Source organism: Callithrix jacchus, chromosome 16, assembly GCF_049354715.1.
Source record: "Callithrix jacchus isolate 240 chromosome 16, calJac240_pri, whole genome shotgun sequence".
Lineage (NCBI taxonomy): Eukaryota > Metazoa > Chordata > Mammalia > Primates > Cebidae > Callithrix > Callithrix jacchus.
The window spans coordinates 79,219,252-79,244,218 of NC_133517.1; the positions used below are offsets into that span (position 1 = coordinate 79,219,252).

The 24,967-nt window shown below is 40.2% G+C and overlaps 1 protein-coding gene across 8 annotated transcripts in view; it reads left to right on the forward strand.

The window, feature by feature from the left end:
* SAMD12 (sterile alpha motif domain containing 12) overlaps positions 1-24,967 on the forward strand; it is a 503,727-nt gene that overhangs the window by 425,953 nt on the left and 52,807 nt on the right. For 5 of the 8 annotated variants that reach the window (XR_013528143.1, XM_078353270.1, XM_078353271.1 and 2 more), the window contains one exon: positions 1,227-9,324. Coding sequence is in view for 4 of the 8 variants with exons in the window: in XM_078353270.1 (XP_078209396.1) it covers positions 1,227-1,287 (61 nt within the window). In the remaining 4 variants the exon portion in view is untranslated. Of the gene's footprint in view, positions 1-1,226; positions 9,325-13,571; positions 13,677-23,475; positions 23,560-24,967 lie in introns of those variants that run through there. The other 3 variants (XR_013528142.1, XR_008477084.2, XR_008477086.2) reach the window with 2 other exon arrangements.

Here is a 24,967-nt window from a genome sequence, read left to right on the forward strand (position 1 = left end):
ATATACTCCTAGGAATGGGATTACTGTGTTAAGTTACATTTTTAATAGTTTTTAAATAAACTGACATTTTTCCAATTGGCAATGCCATCAGCAATAATTACTGTGTTAAGTTACATTTTTAATAGTTTTTAAATAAATGACATTTTTCCAATTGGCAATGCCATCAGCAATAATTAGTGTCCTGCTTTCAATACAACCGATCACAAGTATGTATTATTATTTGATTTTAATATACTTACATAGTACCTTTTGTTTTGCATTTTTTAAAAAATTGCAAATGTTCATCAAACACTTGCTTACAAATTGTGTGTTATATCATGTTTTGAAAAGGCAGTTAGTTAGATTTGAGAGCCAGTTAGGTCTGAAAACTGAGGCAGATATTTTTTCTTTTGCATCAAGAACACCTGCTGTGCTTCTCTCCCATTGCCAGATAGTTATGTGTATTAAAAACTAATATTGATAGTTTTCTGAGCAAAACATTCCATTGTACTCATATAATAATTAATTCTTGATGACCCATGTCTAAGGAACTGTAGGGAGTACCCAAATGAAATAACAGGAACATGAGACAATTTAAATTAGAAAACTCAGGAACATATATTCATATTTCTATACCAGCCCTCCCAAGGCCAAAAGTAGGGTTGAAATTCAAGTAGTTAAATATCTGGTTTGATTTTAACAGCTTTCTTTATCTAGTCTCTAACCTGGTCAGCTAATCTGATTTTGCAACTAGCAAACTCAATAGCTCCAGCTATTCCACTTCCAACATTTGTTTTTCTAGATTTCATTCCAAGAAATCTTTCTGATGAATGAAAGCCCCCATCTCTTCCCAAAAATAAAATGCTTCACACCATCCCCAGTCTTCCCTTGTGCCAGATCAAGCAAATGCGTGAACCTTCATAATATATGAAATCATTTCCCAAACCGCAGCCCCATCATTGGGTTGGATGCTAATTCCAGAGATCTGGTTTTACCCTCCCTTCCAGGCAGCTTCACCTATTTCTCAGTTGGGTGTCTTCCATGCCTTGCCAAATGGTAGGGGAGAAAATTCATGAATATAAACCACTGTAAATCCATCCTTTCATTGAGTAACCATCATTCTGACTAGAGCTTTTTCTTTGACCTGTGGGTGTCAAGGTTTGTTTGAATAAGATAATTGCTACATATCAGTGTCTGGAAACATAAAGGAAGGCACTTACCATATTTCCCCCTTTTTCTTCTTACAGCCTCAGCCGAGGGTTCTCCATAAACACGGTTAGCCTTGCAAGCTGCTATCCTGCCAGTTGATATGAACATGACCTGTTCCTCACAGAAAGACTAACCCATGGCACTGCCAGAAGATATCCTTGGAACGTGGACAATTTAACTGGATTAAGTGAAAAAACATCCATTCAGTAAAGATTATGGGCTTTGGAAAAATCTTACTTTGCTATGGATTTAAAATGAGGTGCATAATATACAGTGCCAAGTCGTTCCAAGTGGTCATTGGCAGACCATTAGCTGGGAAATTGCTTCCAGTTTTCATCACTGTGCATAACTCAAGTTCCCTTTGGGGAGCTGTCTGTGCCCTTCACTAGAAGTCCTGTTTTAGCATGGCAACTACTGGATTATTTTATTATGTGTGCAGATGGCATGATGTTTTAGAAAAAAAAATTACAGCAGTTCTGCAATCTCAGTGGAAGTGTTCACAATATTATGCCCTGGTAGGAATGTAAACATGTCTCGATTGTGTTAGTTACGATGTCTAAAGGTTCTGTCCAACTCTTAAGCACTTTATATGAGAACACTACACCAAGATGAATTAGCACGTTCAGCACATATGAAAAATCAAGTATTTTCTTTTTACGTCTATAACTCTTGGTGGTTTTTTTTTTTCCTGGCTCAGACTGTCCAAGACAAACTCCACTACTAGCATATCCCCAGTTGTTTGTGGTAGGTTGATGTAAATATGGCCACGATACTGTTAGACTTCACCTCCAGATTCTTTACTGAACAACTGGTTTACTTGTAGCACCAAAGGGAAGCAGAAGGGGTCTAGTGATTGTGATGCCTTAGCTTGCTTCTTTGTTCGCAGGCAAGTTGACCACAGGCACATACAGGTACTCAAATACAGGAGGCTTCTATTTGGCTAATGTAGATATTCTGTAGAAGAGTTCCTCCAAAGAAAAAAAGGGGATGATATTCTTTTAATCAAAGACCATGGAGAATGGATAGTAAGGGCAACAGAATGCAATTATTTTGTGTGGTCTGACTTTAACACTTCGGAAAATTCTAAGTCAAGTTTAAATCGCCATTCTCTTAAGAGGGAAACATCAAGTGACCCCACTATGTGCCTAGAGAAGGAAGCATCAAGTCCTATACTAGGTTCCTTGCTTCGTGTAGAACCTACTAGTCCCTTTCAGTCTTTTCTGGGATGATACCCATGACTATTTTTTTTTAACTAGGTCTTACGACAAAGCACAGCCCTGGGAAACCAGTCAACTTAATTATCGCTTATCTTTAAGCATTACAGACATGTGCATATTGACTTGCTATGTAACACTGTAGCATGTTTTTTTTTCCTGAAAATATAAAGTTGGCTGAGTGGAAAGCTCAGCGCAGTATGTTCCTGTGCCCACTGTCCCAGCCTGGGACTGACATGCATCAGAGGCTTTTCTTTAAAATATGTGTAACCACTTCTGGAACACTTCCAATGCAAGCAAGCTTGATGTTTTAGGGTATCTCCAGATACATAAGCATTGTCTGCCTCCTCTCAGGGTCTCAGGAAATACACAGCCTGTTGGAAACCACCCCCGCCTGAGATCTGGAAACCTGACAGGGAAAGGGAGGAAGGTCCAAATGAGTCAGCAGCAGGATGACTCACCACAAGCCTGGTAGGCTGCAGAGCCAGAGAAGGGGGCTTCCAACAAGGAACTCAGAGAAGTTTCAGTCACCACCAAGATCTGGCACTTGGACAGGTCAGCAGCAGGACTGCCAGGCCCTCTGCAGAATGTAGTTCTCTTCATATCCATAATTAGGAGGCCAAACTCCAGCTGCCAACATCCTTGGACACAATATTCCAATCTCCACGGCCTATCTCTTGTGGTCAGTTCTAATAGCAGGTCTTCTTCCTCCTTTCATCCCTCCCTTTATTCAGCAAGCATTTGTTGAGCATCTACTATGTGCCAAGCATTGTGCTTAGGTAACAACAGTACACAAAGCAGACTCCCCACCTGCCCTTACGAAACGGTATCTCCTCCTCTCAAACATTATCACCACCCACCTTTTCCACAGTGAAAACTTAGACAGCATTCTCCTTTTTGCAAGAGTAACCTAGGAAGAAGCACATGGCAGCAGACAGCTCCTCAGGGAGCAGGCAGCAGAATGGGAGGTAGTAAACTGCATCAGGCTCCATATTTGCACCTTTCAGGTATAGCCAGCTCTTCCAGGGCCCAGACTGAGTTGGTTCAAGCTCCCGAAAGCAGCATTCAGTTGCTTTCCTTGATATCCACCCTGGACGCCTATGTTCCCTTTCTTTACATAGGCACAACCATTCACCTCTATGCTGCATTATCTAAAGTTCCAATTCTATAACTAGTCCAGGGGACACATAATTAAGTCTGATGAAGCCTAAGAACCGCCAGGTGCTGAGATATTGTAACCTGGAATTAAGGTTTAGCCAAGGACATTCTGAGACTACTGCTGACTCTCTTGAAAAACTGGACATGCTTTTTAGTGCAGATGTTCATTAAATGATGGTGGTTCATTGTCACTTGCTTTGGCCTTTGCAAAATATTCCAAACAATTAAATAAGTAGAGTTTCCTAGTTTGTCTTTGTTTAAGCCAAACGAGTGTTGTAAAATTATTGAAAGATGATGGGTGAAGAGGGACCTAGGAGAAGGCGAAATGAAGACTTAAAGAGCCCAGTTGAAGACTGTGTCTCTAAAAATGCCTTAATGCCTTGCACATAACTCTGTGTTTGCATATGAACTACTACTCTTTTCCAAATAGTCAACCTCTGTTTGAAACCACTTTGGGGGTAGTTTTGGAAACATGGTAGCATAAAATCCAAGCAGTCAAGAGTTAAACCAGCAAAAAGGAGGAACAGCTTTATTTGCAGGCTTTAGCATCTTTATTACATGGTGGTCCTCTGTGATCTCCCATGGTTACCTTCAGCTGTGCTACACTTTCTTCCCAAGATGCGCGTATGAAATGTTACCTCCCAGAAATCCAGAAATGACTGTAGTGAGTTTTGTTTAGTAGGAAGCAAGAGATGGGAAAGTAAAGGATACATATTTTTATGTCTAAGGACTGTAACTTGTTGATGCTTGACTTTCCCCTTTACTTAAACCTATGCTACACCTTTATTAAAAGACTCACACTCAGACATGTACAGGAAAGGCACTCTAGGGAATGAACAGAAATGAATAATTATCATACTTTCCATGGTGCCAAGGGGATTCGCTTGTTTCCGCTCTAGAACTGAATATGCAGCATTGCCAGTCCTGCCAGTGTGAAAAGCAAATCACTTCAGTAGTTTGAGACCTGCCTAGGGGAATAGAGATCCTATCAACTTTCTTTGTGGGTAATGGCCTACCGTCAAATCCCTGCTCAGGCTCTGTGAGGTGTGCACCTGCAGATTTCACTTCTACCTCCAGAATCCTGGCAGAGAAGCCAGGAATCTCTCCAGAGTCACTTCTCAGTTGCTCAGACAGAGGCTAACAGTCCTTAGTCCTGAGGAAATTCTGCCATTTTTAACATTCAAGGAGAAAAGGAAAATCAGCTGTATGTGAGAATATCAACTAAGGATAAAAACCTCTAATGGATTCCCCCTCGTTACTTGCAAATGCTTTCTTTGTCTGCAAATGTCACGTAATTGATTTTGGATAGGAACAATAAAAGTCTCAAGGAAGTGGAGTTTTTAAGACCCCTTTAGCCCTTTACTTTCACCAGAACCTTCTCTTTCTTTCCAGTACATTAGCAGTTTCCTTCTTTGTGCTGTTTTCCTCTACACTCATTAGAATGATTTTGTTACTTGACAACTAGGCTTGTCAATTGCCTTAGACTGTTTTAAAAATCTAATTATTGAAAATGACATAAATTCCATTATTGCTTTAGGGCTGTTTTTATTTGCCCCTCTAACCCCTTCCAGTGCACTTTTTAGGGTGTTTTATTTTTCTTTTCATCTCTCTTTCTTTTAACATAATGCTGTGGGTAGATCTCAAGAATTCCATAAAGTACTCGACAAAAAAAACAGAGTCATCACCTTTTTTCCCCAGTCCTAACAATTTCTTCTTAAACTTGATCATGGTGAAAACTTGCTGCCCAAAAAGCAGTGGGGGTAGGGATTAATAGCGCTGACCAGTCATCTGGGAGATTAATTAATCCCAATGCAGTCCTGAGATGAGGAAAGAGGACAGGCCAGGAGATGTTTCTACTCAGGGTACCACTAAGGACTCTATTTCAAAGCCAGATCCTGCTCCTTAGTCTTTTTAGGTCTGAATCTAATCCTGAATCCAGAAGATTATTCTATGAATTCTGGTTTATGAACCCACCTGATTCCTGGCACCACTGCATAGCTTCAAGGTAAAAGAGAGCTGTGTTTCTATTATTTTGCTATGGTGGCTTTTGGGAAGATGGAGAGAATTCTTTTGAAAGCGGGAAACTTGAGGAAAAGCTGGGTAGGTTCATGGGAAGGTTCTGCCACACCTCCATATAAGGTAGATGTTTCTCATTTGGGGAAGATAGCTAAAGGGACAGTAACAGTACTGGTGCCCTTCTAGTTATATCTTAGCTCCACAGGGAAAATTCTGGGTAAGGACAAGTGCTATTTCTAAAATATAAACTTTTTAGGGTGAAATTTACCAGCAACAAATGTAAAAGGGAGGAGCCATCCATGGTAGGGCTAATTTTATACTTCTTGCCCAAGGGCAAAATGACTGAGACATGACTTCCATGAAACAGCAGAAAACGGATGCCAAAGATATCATAAAACTGAAGTTCGATTTGCCATGTAAGGCTATTTAAAAACCTGATGCACTTCAAGCATTCTTCTTTCAGAGCTTCCCTCCTACAGTTATATCAAGCACAAGAAAGCACCAACAGCATACACTTAATGTCATGTAAAAGTAACCATATGACTTGTGTTGAATTACTATTGGCTGGTTGATATATTAATAAGTGTCATAGATAGTTAGACCTTATTTCTGATCATACAAAATTCTTTTCATAACCTGGAGCCAATGGTTTGGGAGGTTTTTTTGTTGGTTTGTTATTTGTTGTGTTGTTGTTTCCCAAACCTCAGATATTTTGAGGCACCTTAGAAAGGCTCTTAAGCCAAGGCCTTTTTGCCTCATATGCAGAGTATTAAGAACAGCCCTACTGATATGAACCTCAAGGAGGGACGCTATTAAATTAATCCAACACTGGAGATACTGATGCCTCAAAACAATTAAAACACTGGAGACTCTGCTGGTCGCCTTCCACATTGTTTACAGCCTTTTAAAATTCAGTCATTTGGATCAAGGGATATAGACTGTTGGTTTCACATGGCTTTTGCCACATTAGCTCAGACACAGCTATCAAATGTGGAAGTCAAGACTGAGTGGATGCATGAGAGCAAACAGATCTGTTTTATATGATTGCATTTAATCACCACCAAATTGTGTAAAAATATATTCAAATACTTAACTCTAAAAAAAAAATTCAAAAACAAGAGACTTACTGGCTGATGCTTTCACTTAGGGTAGGATAACTGATCTTGAAGAGAGCCTTGTAGAAAACTTTGCTTGGTTAAATGTCTCAGGCACCTGGGACTTGGTCCTGTCCCATTCCACAAACAGATGATGGTCTTCTCCCATCTTCTCATAGGAGTTAGCATGGCCTCTAAAATAGAACAAATGCCACGAAAATACCTTTCTAAACTCTATAGAGACTTCCTATCCAAGTATAATTTCAAGAATATGATTTGAGTTTGAGCATTCTGGTGGTCCTTGATTCTATGATTCTATGATTCCTAAATCAATCAGTTATAGTTCTTTATGTGTGTGTGTGTGTGTGTGTGTATTTCTAGTATTTTTTTAACCACACTTAAGTGCATTTAGCATGTCTGCATTGGGAACTGCCCCCTGGCTCTGTTCCTGCTTTTGACAATCCCCATGTCCAGATCCCATACAGTGCATTTGAGAGAGGACCAAGTTTGTGTTTCCCCACATACCAGCTGCTGCAGAGGTTTTGAAGTGCCTGACCCAGTTCTTTTTCACATCAAAGAGGCCTTCAGTTACAGATGGAAACCTTAAGGATGAATGTAGAGTTGGGGAGGAAATGCATGTTTGAATGCTGGACCTTTTGTCTTTTTTTAATTTTTATTCAATTCCCACCTCAGATCACCAGAAAGGGAATCCTCTTTGGTGGGTGTTAGCCCCCACTGGAGGTAAAAGGGATTCTACTTGCTTAAACTCATGCAAATAAGCAATTTTAGGGCTCTCTGGGGCTTTGAATGGTTTCTCCAACACTACCTTTCCTCCACCAATAGAAAGATGCTGTCCTTACAAGGCGATGTTTGAGGAGATCACGGTTTAACTAGTAAAAGAAGCTCACATTGCAGAGAGCTGAATAATACCAGGCTCTTGACTTTGTACTCTGTGTCACGGTCATGTCTGGGACAGAAGGAACCAGTCTGCCGAAAAGCCAAGCCAGCACAAACATTTGGAGACTAATTCCACTCTTGTATCCCTAAATCATACTACTGTAGTTTCAGTTAACGTAATTATTTAATACCATTAGACATTTAATTAAATAGCTTTGCACAAAATTTTGGAAAAGATCAATCTTGTAACAAAATTCCATATTAACAGTAAAAGCACCTGAGAAAAGAAATATTGATCTGTTGTGGTCTATATACTTGAGTTATTCTTAGAACTTTGTGGAGATTGACACTGCTCTGATAAAAAGGAAGAAAATGTTTTGAATTCAAGAATGCCAGACTAGTAGAAATGGCCCAGTCTCTCTGGGCCATTGCTCTTCGGTGTGGGGTGCTCTCTGTCTCTCCTTAGAAGATGGGGTTGTTTGGAGGCCGAAATGAACTAAGGGAAGAAGCTGTCCTGTGCCTCCAATATCCCTTATGTGTAATTAGAGTGGTGATCTGGGTTACCAGCTTTATTCAATGATTCCTTTCCCTTACTTGAGGCTTTCTCTGTGAAGCTGTTATTTCTGAATCTCCATTCTGGGATTTACAAAGGAAATAGAATGATGAAGAAGTAACAATTAGCATTTTACACACACACACACACACACACACACACACTTTTTCTAATATATGAGGCTAGTCTGCAGAGTCCACAGCCCAGGTGTCCATTTATTTCCACCTCTTCACCTCCCGAAGATTTAGAGCTCTGTGACCCACTAAGGTAAAGAGTGCCAATCCCAGGTTGGAGAAGACCCATCAGAGTGTGAAGGTGCCAAACTGAGAGGCACAGGAAGCAGACAGGATGTCGAACTTCCTTGATGAACTACTGTGTATTGGTGTTTGTTCTAGGAAAGAAAGAGGAAGAAAAATGACACAATGTGAATTGAACATGAGTAGTTCTCTTTATAGAGTATGAGAATGGAGGAGGGGAGAATCTGATAAAGATAATGGTTCGTTCTTTCACAAACACTAACAAACATAGCTAAAAAGCACATGTCAGAACACAGAAGTCTGTAGATGGTCAACATGTTTATAGCTTCCTAAGTGAGTAGTTTAACCAGCAGTCTGAATTCTGTTGGTCTCCCAAGCGTGTTTAATTACATAAGTGTTACCTGTATTCATTTCCCACAACTATTGGGTTTTTCTTTCTTTCTTTCTCTTTTTCTCTATGCATCCTAGAAAAACTCCCAGGACTATACTTAGGAGGAGGCAATCAAATTATATGGTAAAACAAGAGTGCCTTTTCTGTTGGATGTCCACTTTAGTTTCCTGGGTTCCCAGGGCATACAATGTTTAGAAACTTTTTTCTCTAAACGTAAGAATGAGTGTGCACCACAATTTTGAAACAGCGATTTCCGTATCCTAAGCAGCTGTCAACTCGCCAATTCCCTTTGGGTCTCCTTTGTATATTCTTACGTTTCCTTCTGTTTCTGGTTGTCCTCAAAAAGAGTTGAGGGGGGCATGACTCTTACAAAAGGGATAAAAATGAAACTGTATACAGATTTTTGCCCCCCTTATATCTGTGAGCATGATCTCTATCAGGCTTGAAAATCTGCTTTATCATTTTGTATATTTGACTATTTTGTATTCAGCATTACTTGACTCCTTTATGTGCATGGCAATGTATTAAAATGTGGGATTTCTATTACCGTGTAAAAGCGTTTTGATTCTGATTTTCAACATATATCCTAGGAAAAAAAATTACATTAAACTTTTCTATTTTCTTCAGCTCATCAGCTTTGCAGAAGAAAAAGAAAAGTTAACAGCATTTCACTTCTCCTGTGTTAGCTAATGATGCAATTCATGGTGGAAAATTGTCCTCAATTATGCTGTGTTTCCTAGAGAAATAATATATGTGAAATGAATTGATGGCCTCCCTGAAGCTCCCAACACAGAATTCCCCCAGCACCAAATCCCACCAGCGTAATTGCAATGACTGGTGAATGGTTTAGTGTTGAGCACAGCTGGACGAGAGACGCCATTCTCTTCATCCCTCAGGCATGGTAACACACGAGGAAGAGAAGGGACAACAGATCTTGGCCCACTGATTTCCTCTCACCCCAGAGAGTCAATAATACGTGCTAATAATAACATGATTGATGGCATTTTCCAGCACCTCCTGCTCCATTTCTCTGAGGTAGTGACCAAATATAAGCTCTCTGTATTTTATCAATAAAAAGACTGACCTTCAAATAACACCTGCCCAAGAGACTTGAGTTAGAAACCAGAGCTTCCAGACAGCTTTGGGATAGCCAGCCTCTAGTGCAGCAGACATCTGCAATACCCTCCACCCACCTCCACGTATTTTTAAAGGGTCAAACACTTGTCTCAAACTTTAAAAAATTCCCTGAATAATATGATACACAAAATATAAACAATTAACCATTTTCCTGCTCTAAATTACCATTTTCACCCTGCCTTTTCTCAAGGAGACATCATGATGAGTACTTACAGACACTCTGACTTTACTGAATATGATGAATTGCTTCAACCAGTAGAGAAGAAACACTTCTTTCCCAGAAAGGAAAAAGCACTTATAAACTGCATATAAAAGAAAGGAGACACCCATTGCCTTTTTTATTACATGCTTACTGTAAATCTAGTGTTTGTTTTGTTTTCTGAAAAAGGTTTCCAAAAGCAAAACCTGTGATAACCTTTTAGGTTAGCTCCCTGACTCCACGTATAAACCTTCAAAATCTTTCGATATACCTTGCAAGTCTAAAAGAACAATTTTCTCCTACTTTTCTCTACATAAAGGTTTTGAACATGGAAAATGGAGCCACCTTTTTGTCGGTTAAACTTTTTAGAAGAGGTTAACATCAGAGCCCCCAAACAAAACATTCTCTTAGTCTTTACCTTTTAGGATCACTTCTAAGTATTTCTTCTCTGTCTCTTTCTCTTAATATTTTCTTCTCTTTTCCTCTGTTAGACCCTGCTTTTAACTTACCTCTCTCAGGCTCGTCTTAAAACCTTTCTCCACACGCCTTCCTCTTCCTCTATCTCATGACCTTCACCCTCCCTTTTTCTCTCCCATCTCTCTCTCTCTCTTTCTCCTCTCTCTTTCTCTCTTCCACCCCATTTACCCTTCTCCTTCCTTCTTTTTACGGTAGAGCATGTATCTGTCTTTGTATCCCCATCTCTTACCACATTATAGTTGCTCAACAAATGTTAGGTGAACTGAATTAAACTTGCTGTCATGTTTTTCCTGGCTTATTTCCCTCCTGCCTACTGAGCCTAGCAACCTCTACAAACACTTCATTAAACAAATCAACTCATAGTAATAAAGACTACACCAGATGTGTTTTCTGAGTTAGGTGAAAGCTTTAGTTGAGAGGTTCTCTCACAGTGAGGTGTAGGCAGATTCTCGTGTATACCACTTTGCCAATACAAAGAAAAGCCTTTCTGCCATCTGAGCATTGGGGAACTCATGATGCCCTGGGCAAACATGGTAGCTATATTTGGATCAAGGACAGTGATGTCTGTGAGAAGTTCAGTTGAGATCACCAAAATAATTTTTCAATCTCAGATGATTCAGAATCTTATAAAACCTTTTTTTTGAGACCTAGTAAATGTGAAGTGCAGTGCTGGTTATCTTGTGCTAGAGAAAACCTAAAATACACTTTAGTTTCCTATTATCATTTTTGCCAAGAGCTGTCTCTGGTTGGGAGGTTTTTTCTGGTGATGATGAAATCAGTAGAATTGTTAATACTTTCTCCAATATCTATAAGGCATATAGATGTGTGTACGTTGTAAAATAGCTTTCCCTTATTTTTCACAAACATTGTGCAAATATTGAAAAATTAACTAAAAACAAGCTTTAATAAAGACATCTACAATCATGTTTTTGTTTAACACTGGGGAAATACAAAGTGGGAATAGATCACGAGAATTGTCTATAGTTGTTTCACAAGTGATGATGTTCCTTTTCTCATGAGAAGTGGAAAACTTGACAGGGTTCTATTTTTCTGTCATATTTCTCTTCTTTGAGTAATGTAACCCAAATATTATTAGGTTCCCATGGTCCAGTCTCTGCAGGAAAGTTCAAAAGGGGAATAAAAATGCATATGAAAGCACTGTGAGATTTTACTTTGTCCTTCGTGAAATTTCCAAAACCGAGTGTGTGGGTGGAGCTGTGGGTATGAGTTACACAGAAAATATCTTTAAAATCCTTCTCATCTATGCCACCCTCATTATCCTCCACCCAGAGGCAGCTGCTTCCTTCCATTTTAACTCTTCTTTCTCTCTCGAGAAGAGCCCTCCTCATTCTCAGCCCTTTTCCACTTCTGCCTCTCCAGCTCTGCTTTGCTATCCTCGTTGACATGATTCTCCCTTCCAAAAGCATCAAAACCAAACTATCAAACTAGGAGAAAAGTAGAAAAAGGGATCAGATAATACAATATTTTTTAAATGATTTTATCAATTTTTCTTGATTTTTCTTAGTAATTCCTCCCTCAGAGCTGTGAAATTGATGGCTCAAAAAAAAAAAAAAAAATGGAGGGCAACAGAAGGTTAATTTGGTTGCCATTGATGGTTTAAATTCTAGTTCCCATAAGTAAGCCTTGTGTGGCTTGAAATCTTTTCATGTTTTAACGAACATACGTGGATCTCATGCCATTTGTCCTATGTGACAAGAACTGGCCACGGTACTGGTCTAGGTGTTGTTGATTCAGAGATTAATGACACTTTTCCAGACCTTAAAGATCTTACACACTAAGAGAAATAAGCAGCTCAACAAACACTTCTTAAGTATCCTATGTTAAAATGCAAATATCTCTGGAAAGATAACTTAAGCCCCATTTATTCTCAGATGCTGGGGTTGGGGAGAGATGCTAGAATGTTTCATAATAAAGCCAGCTCTGAAAACATGATATATGTACTTTAGCCCTGTCCTAGAGACTTGGGATGCCTATTAGGCATATTAAAGGCTCTGAGAAGTCTTGCAAGAAATAATCATACACATATGTTCAGTGCAGCGCTTTCGAAATTCATCCAAGTATTGACTGTTTTCCCCAGAGAATACCAGTTTACAGCCCATAGAACAAACATTTTTGGAAATGCCATTCTAAGCCAAACAGTGCTTCATGGCAATGTTCTTTCAAGCAGATGAGTGTATGTACAGACCCTCAGGAAAGAAGTAGTGCCCGATGGACCCCCTGCGAGGGAGATAGAGACCTGGGGGTTAAAACTGGGCTAAAAACAAACCTGCCACTTCCTATTCATGAAAATGACTACAAAACAGCTACTACACGTTCAGCCTGGTTAACCTATTACATCCCAGCCCTGTCACCAGCCATGGATGGAGAAGGGGGAATAGTTGCATTACCTTGGCCAAGACTCACATCTGTCTAGATTTTAACATTCTCTTCTGGAATACTAGGGGGTTGGAATAGGGGAGGAGTCCTCCTATAATCCCTTTGCAGCACACTACTTCAGCTCCATTATAATTTTGGACAATCTTATCCTCAGCTTTGCTTTTAAAGTAAGCACATAATTCTTGTGCAGCAACTTGGATGGAGCTGGAGGCCATTATCTGAGTGAGTAACTCAGGAATGGAAAAGCAAATATCATATATTCTCACTTATAAGTGAGCTAACCTATGAGGATGCAAAACCATAAGAATATATAATGGACTTTAAGGACTCGCAGTGGGGGAGGGATGAGCACTAAAAGACTACACATTGGGTACAGTGTACACTGCTCAGGTGATGGGTGCACAAAAATCCCAGAAATCACCACTAGAGAGCTTATCCATGTAATCAAACACCACCTGTACTCCAAAAATTATTGAAATAAAGAAGTAAGCATATATCTAGAAAAATCTAGAAGCTTCTAATACACTATAGTTCACTTTCCTTCTTAATTCTAAAGAGTATGTTTTCATTTTACAAATATTTTTGTCTCACAGGTGTTACAGAAGCAGTTTTTTAAAGAAAACAAAAATTGGCACTAAAATTTGAGCAATGCTACAAGCACACAGGTCCGAAGTTGGTAACTTCGTCAACACAAACAGGTATTGATTTTTATTGGTTAAGCCAAAAATCTGTAAAAATGATTCTTGGATACAATGGAATCAGGAAAAAAGATGTCTTTCAAGGATTTCGAAAGAAAGAACAAATGGTATCAAACTTGACTCTGGATACTCTCCCTTTATTGACATTCTATTTGAAAATTAAATTAAGGGCGTTAGAGAGGGGGTCAATCCAGAGCTGTATGTTAAAGGAGGAGCTGGGTGCGGTAGGCTCATGCCTGCCATTCCAGCACTTTGGAAGCCTGAGAGGGGTGGGTCACCTGAGGTCAGGAGTTCAAAACCAGCTTGGGCAACATGGTGAAACCCCATCTCTACTAAAACTGCAGAAAAAATTAGCCAGATGTGGTGGCGAGTGCTTGTAATCCCAGCTACTTGGGAGGCCGAGGCAGGAGAATCGCTTGAACTAGGGAGGCGGAGGTTGCAGTTAGCCGAGATGGCGCCGCTGCACTCCAGCCTGGGTGACAGAGTCAGACTCTGTCTCAGAAAAAAAAAAGATCTTCTGCCTAACTCTTAAATAATGACATTTCTGAGAGTGTGTTTTTGTGTTTGTGTGCATACGCACACACGGTGATGGAGGTGGAGGCAGGAGGGAAGAGACTGGGAGAGTTTCAAAGACCTAATTCCCTTTTGGTCAGGTTTACTTCTTTTCTGACCCTGGGCAAGACAGATACGTGCCTGCCTTTGTTTTCCTCTTGTATTCATTTCTATTACATTGCAAAATCCTTAAATGATGTCACTTCATGAAAACAAAATCTTTTTTTAAAGTTTTAAAAAAAATCTATTTATTTCATTTTGAAAAACAAAGATTGTTATAATGAGAATCAGTCCTGGTGAGTATATGATATTGGTGTCTGAAACATGATTTAATTTCCTTTAAAAAGAAATTAGTTAGCATCCATTAATTGGGTGCTTACTATGGGTCAAATGTTCCTTACATCACCCCATTTAATTCTAACAATATTCTGTTGGATATTATCATTTTCCTGGAGGCCATTATTCTAAGTGATATAATTCAGAAATTGAAAACCAAATATTGCATGTTCTCACTTACAAGTGAAAGCTAAGCTATGGGTATGCAAAGGCATGGGGAGTGGTAAAATGGACACTGGAGATTCAGAAGGCAGGAGGGTGAGAGAGGGCTGAGGGATGAAAAACTCTGTACCGGGTACAATGTACACTACTTGGGTGATGAGTACACTAAAATTCCAGACTTCCCCATGATACAATTTATCCAAGTAACCAAAAACTACTTGTACCCCTAAAGCTATTTAAATAAAATAATAATAATAATAGTAAGATATTATAGTTCCCATTTCACACATAAAGAAATAAAGGCTTGGTTGGGTATGGTAGCTTACGACTGTAATCCCAGCACTTTGGGAGGCTGAGGCAGGTGGATCACGAGGTCAGGAGTTTGAGACTGGCTTGGCCACGATGGTGAAACCTGTCTCTACTAAAAATACAAAAATTAGCCAGGCACGGTAGCAGGCGCCTGTAATCCCAGCTACTTCAGAGACAGAGGCAGGAGAATCGCTTGAACTCGGGACGCAGAGGTTGCAGTGAGCATGCCACTTGCACTCTAGCCTAGGTGACACAACAAGACTTCCGTTTGAAAAAAAAAAAAAGAAATTAAGGCTTAAAAGGATTCGGTTATTAGTCCAGGTCACAGAGCTAACCCAGTTATTTCTAACTGGGAAACATAAAAGTGTATGTCCGTGTATCGAGCACCCACAAGGCACTATGCTAGACAATCTCTTGCGTAAATGGTCCTTAAACTCTTCAGGATCACAAGGTACTTTGAAAACACTGCTGAAAACTATGGATGCTTTTTTGAAAAAATGTAACCAATGCACACACCTTGGCATACATTTTCAGCGGAGTCAAGAACTTTCTGAAGCCATCTCATCTTAAGAACCCCTGCTTTAAGTAATTGCACAAAAGTCAATTGGTGAAGAACATATGATAGAAGAAACATAGTCAGCAATGACTTGGCCTTCAAGACGCAGCAAAGTTCCTCTCACAGGAAAAGGGGAGGTAGTCATGATCCATTCTAAAAGTACTTACTGGGTGCCTCCCACTGGAGGCCCTGGACTACCACAGGAAATTGTACAGAGAAAGTCTGGTCTTCATAGGGAATACTGCCCAGGAAAGGACATAGGTAAGGGAACAGGCATTTGACTTGCAGACCTCATTCTCCATTTCTGTGTTCTTTGATGCTTCTAGGGGTATTGAAAAAAACAGCTAATTCCATATTCAGTGTTTATAGTAAAAATATTTCTATTGCATAATTTGTCCCAATATGTGAAGTTGAAGATATAATGACATATTTAACAAAAATATTTTTCCTATTGCCTTTGGTGAAAAGGAAGCAAATGGACCTGGTGTTTCAAACACTGTTCCAACATCTGTCTTCCAAAATTGGTATGAATGTATTCTCTTAAAATTAGGACTTTTGATTTTTTGTGTATAATGAGAATACCAGCTATGTCTTTTTGTGCTGTTTCTCTCAAAATTTTAAACACCTTTTCTTACTCAATGTGTTATTCAATGTAACTTATATTGGGGTGAGAAGGCTATTAGTGAGAAACCAAGTAAATCCCAGTGCCCTCATATGGTATAATTTCAGGCTCATCAAGTGTTTCTTTTATTATTCAAGAGCTTTTATTTATTCATAATTTGTTTATTTCCACCAAGCAGTTGTGGCAATTCATAAGAAAATATACTATAAAATATAAAGCTATAAATAAACAAAAACCAGAATCAGAGAAAATATAGCACCAGATAATCTTTGATAAACCTGACAAAAAAAAGCAATGGGAAAAGGATTCCCTGTTTAATAAATGGTGTTGGGAAAACTGGCTAGCCATGTACAGAAAGCAGAAACTGGACCCCTTCCTGACACCTTACACTAAAATTAACTCCAGATGGATTAAAGACTAAAACATAAGACCTAACACTATAAAAACCCTAGAAGAAAATCTAGGCAAAACCATTCAGGACATAGGAGTAGGCAAGGACTTCATGAACAAAACACCAAAAGCATTGGCAACAAAAGCCAAAATAGACAAATGGGACCTAATGAAACTCCACAGCTTCTGCACGGCAAAAGAAACAGTCATTAGAGTGAATCGGCAACCAACAGAATGGGAAAAAATTTTTGCAGTTTACCCATCTGACAGAGGGCTGATATCCAGAATTTACAAAGAACTCAAACAGATTTACAGGAAAAAAACAAACAAGCCCATTCAAAAGTGGGCAAAGGATATCACCAGACACTTTACAAAAGAAGACATACATGAGGCCAACAAACATATGAAAAAATGCTCATCATCACTGGTCATTAGAGAAATGCAAATCAAAACTACATTGAGATACCATCTCACACCAATTAGAATGGCAATCATTAAAAAATCTGGAGACAACAGATGCTGGAGAGGATGTGGAGAAATAGGAACACTTTTACACTGCTGGTGGGAGTGTAAATTAGTTCAACCATTGTGGAAGACAGTGTGGTGATTCCTCAAGGACCTAGAAATAGAAATTCCATTTGACCCAGCAATCCCATTACTGGGTATATATCCAAAGGACTATGAATCGTTCTACTATAAGGAAACATGCACACAAATGCTCATTGCAGCACTGTTTACAATAGCAAAGACCTGGAATCAACCCAAATGCCCATCAATGATAGACTGGACAGGAAAAATGTGGCACATATACATGATGGAATATTATGCAGCCAGCAAAAATGATGAGTTCATGTCCTTTGTAGGGACATGGATTAACCTGGAGAACAGCATTCTCAGCAAACTGACACAAGAACAGAAAATGAAACACCACATGTTCTCACTCATAGGTGGGTGTTGAACAATGAGAATACATGGACACAGGGAGGGGAGCACTACACACTGGGGTCTGTTGGGGGGAATAAGGGAGGGACAGCAGGGCTGGGGAGTTGGGGAGAGGTAGCATGGGGAGAAATGCCAGATATAGGTGAAGGGGAGGAAGGCAGCAAATCATACTGCCGCGTGTGTACCTATGCAATTATCTTGCATGTTCTTCATATGTACCCCAAAACCTAAAAGGCAATAAAAAAAGAAAGAAAGAAAAAAGAACATCAAGACAAGGATGTAGGCATAGCCTATATACACTTTGGTCATCATTATTAAAAAAGGAAACCATAAATTTCATACCAACCTTGCAGGCCATCATTGTGATTTGATACAAAATTTACAACATCCATAAAAATAAACATGGATGTATAGTGAAGAATAATGCAAAAGTCATGTGAATGTTTAAGAACTGCGCTGAGGGCTATGCCTTTAATACCTAAGAATATAATAAGCTCAGTCTTCTCTGATGATGGGGGTGAACAAGTAGAAGTATCACCTTAGGAGACATCACATTTTCCTTCCCATGTAAGTCTGGGAAAAATTTCTTAATGTCTCTTTATAGGTGGAGCCCCGAGTGAAGCAGTAGACAATTTCCCTGCAGCATATGCAATAAAGGTTTTCAAATATCTGTTTCTTAGGATGCACCTCCAAGGCAGCAAAGGACAAAGAGATTATTGCAGCCAAGTGGAAAAAAGTTCTGTGGGGTCCAAAATAATGTGGTCTCCGTTTATGAGCTCATCAAATCTTAAGGTTACCTAAAGGATTGAGAATAAGGAATAAACAAGACATCACACTCATGCCTAAAGCCCTCTAGCAACCAACCTCAGCTAGAATAGCAATTACGTTTAGAGCATTTGTAATTTGGCAGGCACTTTAATGCATTGTTTTATTTGATCCTTCTAATAACTCCAAGGTAGGGACATTGGTCAGGACTCTTTCAGTTGCAAGCGACTAAAGCCCAACTCAAACTACCTTAAACAGAGAGACAGAAAGAGAGAGATTTATTGGATGATGTAGTAGAGAAAAACCAGGGCTGGACGGACCTTTTAGCTCAGTCTCTTAGTGTCTACAAGTGCTGCTTTCTTCCATGAATGGGAAAGGTGACATCTCACAGCCCTAGGCTTATGCAGAAAGAGACCCTCTGTCCTGACATCCACCCATCCTAAAAATGGACTCTGATTGGCCGTTTTGGGGTCACATGCTACACCTTGCCCCAATCGGAGTGTCCAAGAAGAGATGGCTCTCTAATTGGCTGCCCTGCTGTTGGGAAAGTGTATCTCCAGATTGGTAGCAAAAGGATCTCATGGAATTTTGAGGTGAGAGCAATGCTCAGAAGGCATGGAATGCAAGGCAGACAAAAACATGACAGTCTTGGCAGTAGGTATGATCTCCATTTTACAGATGAGAAAATAGAGGCCCAAAATAGAAAGTAGCAGAGCTGACATGTTATTGTGAATCTGATATTAGTTATAATAGGTTACATTGTGCTAGGGTAACCAGAAATAAAACTTAAAATTTCAATAGTTTAGCTGGATGTGGTGATATACACCTGTAGTCCCACTTACTCTGGAGGTGGAGGCAGGAGAACTTCTAGATCAAGTTTGTTCAAGTCCAGCCTGGGCAACATAGCAAGATCCCATCTCTAAAAAAAATGTTAATACAAAATGTAAAACGTTTTAATAGCTTAAAACAATTATTTCTGGCTTATCTTACATGCCTAACTCAGGTAAGGCTGTTGGGGACTCTGTTCCCAACAGTACTCAGCCTGACAGTGGAGGCTCTTGCATCTGGAAAACCTGGATTCCAGGTCTATAAGCAAAGGAAGAGAAAGGCACGATGCTGCGTCCAGTGGCTCATGCCCATAATCCTAGTACTTTAAGAGGTCAAAGCAGAAGGATCACTTAAATAAAGGAGTTTGAGACCAGCCTGAGCAACTTGATAAAACTGTATCTCTACCAAATAACTGAGTGTGGCGACATGTGCCAGTAATCCCGGCTACTCAGAAGGCTGAGGTGGGAGGATTGCTTGAGCCTGGGAAGCAGAGGTTACAGTGAGCCAACATCACACCACTGCACTCCAACCTGGCCAACAGAGTGAGATCCTGTCTCAATCAATCAATCAATCAATCAATGGGGAGGGGAGAGAGAGAGATAAAGAGGGAAAGGCATGAAACATTCACAACCATAGCCCACTAGACAGAATAAGCGACGTGGTTCTGCGTAACTGCAAGATGGTTAGGAAATGGCCCAGGGTCAGAGGTTGGGGGAAGGGAGGAGGTAGAAGGGTAGGATCGTGGTGTGTACATGGATATTTGTGAGTATTACATATTTTAGGCATTTAAATTTCTATAAATTTGTCAGACCCATAGTCTTTAAGTGCCACAGAAACAAATGTGAGTAACCAGAGTTTCTAGTCAGCCTCTCTTCCCACCTGGCCACAGTGAATGAGACAGTGACAGATATTCTAGTTCTCCAGCTGATCCTAGGGGAAAGATAACGGATTCAGAACACAACAGGCTTACAAAGCTGGTTAGTCTTGTACAGGTGTCATTTCAGCCCCCTGACCTCCCCTCAGGAGCCACAAAGAAGGGAGCCAATGTAGAGATCCTTGTCTATGGGGTATTGAGTTCAGCTGAGGGAGCACCAGCTTTAGGCTGCCGGCAACTGGGCTAAACCTCCAAAGCAATTGTACTTGGACGCTGAGTGTTGTTTCTGAATTTAGTTCTTCACGTAATTTAAATTCTCATCTTCAGTGACCACGCTAAGCTGTGATTGTGATAATAGATGAGGGTCTGGACTCCAAATCCTGCCCCATGGCCTTTTGCTGTTGAAGATATGTATGTGATGGTATGAGGGATAATTCAGATTAATCCAGGCTTTATAAGTACCCACAGTTTTGATCCAAAATTCCTGCCTAGTCCCATAGCTGCATGAGCCAGATAGTGAACTGCAAACACCCTTTTTTGCCTCTTCAGGCCTAAATCAGAATGTGACCTGGGTGCTTGGTTGGCATTGGGCCTCTTTCACCTGGACTAGATACTAGTAATAACTTCATCTTCAAAAGGTAGGGGAGAAAACCTGAGGCCAAGAGGAAAGAGAAAAGTTTTCCAAAAGAGAGCTCTAAAAGAAGATACGCTCTTAACCTTTCTGTGTCTTCTACTCCAAATACTGCCCCTCATACCTGGCCAACCACATCAGGCATCCCTGAAGATTTCCTTGTTTAGAATTATTTTTTGTTGTTGTTGTTGTTTTTGAAGATGGAGTTTTGCTCTTGTTGCCCAGGCTAGAATACAATGATGCAAACTCGGCTCACTGCAACCTCCGCCTCCCAGGTTCAAGTGATTCTCTCATACCTCAGCCTCCCAAGTAGCTGGGATGCACCACCACACCCAGCTAATTTTGTATTTTTAGTAGAGATGTGGTTTCTCCATGTTGGTCAGGCTGGTCTCTAACTCCCAACCTTAGGTGATCCGCCCACCTGGGCCTCCCAAAGTGCTGGGATTACTGACGTGAGCCACCGCCCCTGACCCCTTGTTTTCGAGTTCTTTACTTCCATGTATCATAACTGCAGAGAAACCACTGACACTCTCCAAGAATTCCAAATGTTTGCATCCATGCCAGCCATGGGAGGAGGGAGTCCTATCAACTATAAACAGAGCTGATATGCCCTCCCAACCCCCTGGGCAGAAGCATGAACAGGCAGACTGCCTCATTCTGTGCTTCTCTTTTGAGCATCCAAGGCTACTTTCAGAGCCACACTTGCCAGATGGTGAGACTACAAGGAAAGTGGTGCCCCACGTACATTAGACTTTACATGAGCAAGAAATAGCTTTGTGTGTGTAAGCTGTCGAGATTTCAGGATTTTTCTGTTGTGGCAGTTAGCATTAATTATTCTGATTAATTCAATATAAGAAATGTGTGCCCGGGCGTGGTGGCGCATGTGTGTAAAACCAGCACTTCGGGAGTTCAAGACCAGCCCGGCCAACATAGTGAAACTCTGTCTCTACCAAAAATACAAAAATTAGCCGGGCATGGTGGCACTCACTTGTATCCCAGCTATTTGGGAGGCTGAGGCAGGAGAATCACTTGAACCCAGGGGACGAAGGTTGCAGTGAGCCGAGATTGTGCCACTGCACTCCAGCCTGGGCAACAAGAGGCAGACTCTTTCTAAAAAAAAAAAAAAAAAATTCTAGTGTTTGAAAATTCATACAACAGGTTTTTATGCTTTTCAGAAAGTACTTTGTCCGAAAGAGCTGAAACTTAGTATATAACTTCTCACTTTTTGTAGGTGTTTCTTGCACGTATTTCCACAAGTATGTCTATGGTCTTTAAGCTTCTTCTTTCCTTCGCAAATGAACAAAAAGTTGCTTGGCTTAAAATAAGATTTAACACTGTCAACTGATTAATAACTTCAATTTAGTTTTTAACACTAAACATATGGGGCTTATGCTTCTTAACTCCAGTCTTAAACATTCAGTGTTTTATTTTCCACTTGTTCTTACAAAATAGTAAGATAAGAAAAGCATAAGAAAATACTGTACTCATAGAGTTACTCAAACATACCTGGATACCCAAAACTGATGTTTGACAAGTTGGGTCATGTGATGGCTTCAGGTTTTCAGATTTATGTACATTTCAAATCAGCATAAAAACAGTGGTTGAAAGGTTTCAAGAGAAGCGTATGGCAGTGTGGTTAGACCAATTGGGAGCATATAAACCTGCATGTGTATCAGCCACCTGGGCTTCTGAAAGGGCCTCTTCCTACCACACACTTGCCCAACTCAGTTTGTTCTCCACATGTCACAGAGAATGATCTATTCAAAACATCAATCAGACCATATTGCTTCTCAGTTTTTAATTTCTAACAGCATCTCCTTTGTTTTTATTTTTTATCTTATTTTATTTTCTAAAAATAGGCTCTCACTGGGTCCACCAGGCTTAAGTGCAGTGGTGTGATCACAGCTTACTGCAGCTTCAAGTTCCTGGGATCGAGCAGTCCTCCTGCCTCAGCCTCCCAAAATGCTGGAATTATACCCACCTATGAGCCACCATGCCCAGCTTCCTTCCCAGGTGGTAATCCTCAGTGGTGGCTGGCCACAGTGGCTCATGCCTGTTATCTCAGCACTTTGGAAAGCTGAGGCACAAGAATTGCTTGAGCCCGGGAGTTTGAGACCAGCATGAGCAACATAGTGAGACCCCAGTCTCTACAAAAGATTTTTTAAAAAATTAGCTGGACATGGTTGCAGGCCCATAGTCCCAGTGACTCAGAAGGCTGAAATAGGAGGATGGCTTGAGCCCAGGAGGTAGAGGCTGTAGTGAGCTATGATTTCACCTCTGCACTTAAGCCTGGGTGACAGAATGAGACCTTGTCTAAAAATAAAATCTTTAATGGCTTTCCCTTTAGACTTAATACAAATACTATGAAGCCATAAAAAAGAATGAGTTCATGTCCTTTGCAGGGACATGGATGAAGCTAGAAACCATCATTCTCAGCAACCTGACACAAGAACAGAAAACCAAACACCACATGTTCTCACTCATAAGTGGGTGTTGAACAATGATAACACATGGACACAGGAAGGGGAACATCACACACCAGGCCTGTTGGGGGGTGAGAGTAGGGGGTAAGGGAGGAATAGCAGAGGGTTGGGGAATAGGGAAGGTATAGCATTAGGAGAAATACCTAATGTAGATGATGGGGGGGGTGCAGCAAACCACCATAGCACACGTATACCTATGTAACAAACCTGCAAGTTCTGCACACATACCCCAGAACTTAAAGTGTAACCAAATGCCCATCAATGATAGACTGGACAGGGAAAATGTGGTACATATACAGCATGGAATACTACACAGCCATAAAAAATGATGAGTTTGTGTCCTTTGTAGGAACTCAAATGAATCTGGAAACCATCATTTTCAACAAACTGACACAAGAACAGAAAACCAAACACCTCATGTTCTCACTCAGAGGTGAGTATTGAACAATGAGAACGCGTAGACTCAAGGAGAGGAGCATCACACACTGGGGGCAGTTGGGGGGGTTAGGGGAGGGACAGTGGGGTTGGGGAGGGTAGGGAGGGATAATGTGTGGAGAAATGCTGGATATAGTATATACCTAAAGTAAAATAAAAGTAAAAAGAAAAAAGAAACCCCCCCCAAAAAAAAAACTCAACTCATAAACAGCTCCATAAGCCCTGCATCATCTGCTACCAACTGCCTCTCCAACTTCTCTGTCCAACACACTCCCTCTTGTTCGTGCCCAATTTTGTGACATTTGAAACGCATCCATTTATTCCCACCTTGGAACCTTACTATTCTCCATGCCTAGGCTTATGCATTACATCACAACCACACAACTGTTTCTTTCTCAACACCCTGATCTTTTCTCAAATGCCACATCTGTAGAGAAACTTTTTTATTACCCAAATAACCACTTTCCCACACGAACAAACAATAACAAGACAGTCATGAAGGACATTTATGGGACAATTGAGGAAAATCAGAATTCACTCCATGTTAAATAATGTTGTTATAACTACTATGGTAGTATTTTTTTAAATTTAGGTTCAAGGGGTACATGTGAAGGTTTGTTACATGTGTAAACTGTATGTCACAGGGGTTTGGTGTACCAGTAATTTTGTCACCCAGGTAATCAGCATAATAGGATAGGTCGTTTTTCAATTCTCACCCTCCTGCCAGCCTCAAATAGACCCCATGTTCCTTTCTCTGTGTCCATGTGTCCTCATCGTTGAGCTCTTGCTTATAAGTGAGAACAGCTAGTATTTGATTTTCTGTTCTTGCATTAATTCACTTAGGATGATGGCCTCCAGCTCCATCCATTGTTGCTGCAAAGGTCATGATGTCATTCTTTTTTATGGCTGTGTAGTATTCTATGGTGTATATGTAGCACATTGTCTTTATCTTCTAGATTGATTCTATATCTTTGCCATAATGAATAGTGCTGTGATGATCATACACATGTATGCGTCTTTCTGATAGAACAATTTATATTCTGTTGAGTACATAACAAGGGATGAAATTGCCGGGTCAAATGGTAATTCTATTAAGTTCTTTTAAAAAATCTCCAACTGCTTTCCACAGTGGCTGAACTATTTTACATTCCCATCAACAGTGTATACAATTCCCTTTTCTTCAGAATCTTGCCAGCATCTGTTACTTTTTGACTTTTTAATAATAGCCATTCTGACCAAGGTGATACGTCATTGTGGTTTGGATTCGCATTTCCTTAATGATTCGTGATATTGAGCATTTTTTCATATGTTGTTGGCTATATGTGTGTCTTCTTTTGAGAAGCGTCTTTTCATGTCCTTTGCCCATTTTTTAATGTGGTCATTTGTTTTTTGCTTGTTGATTTGTT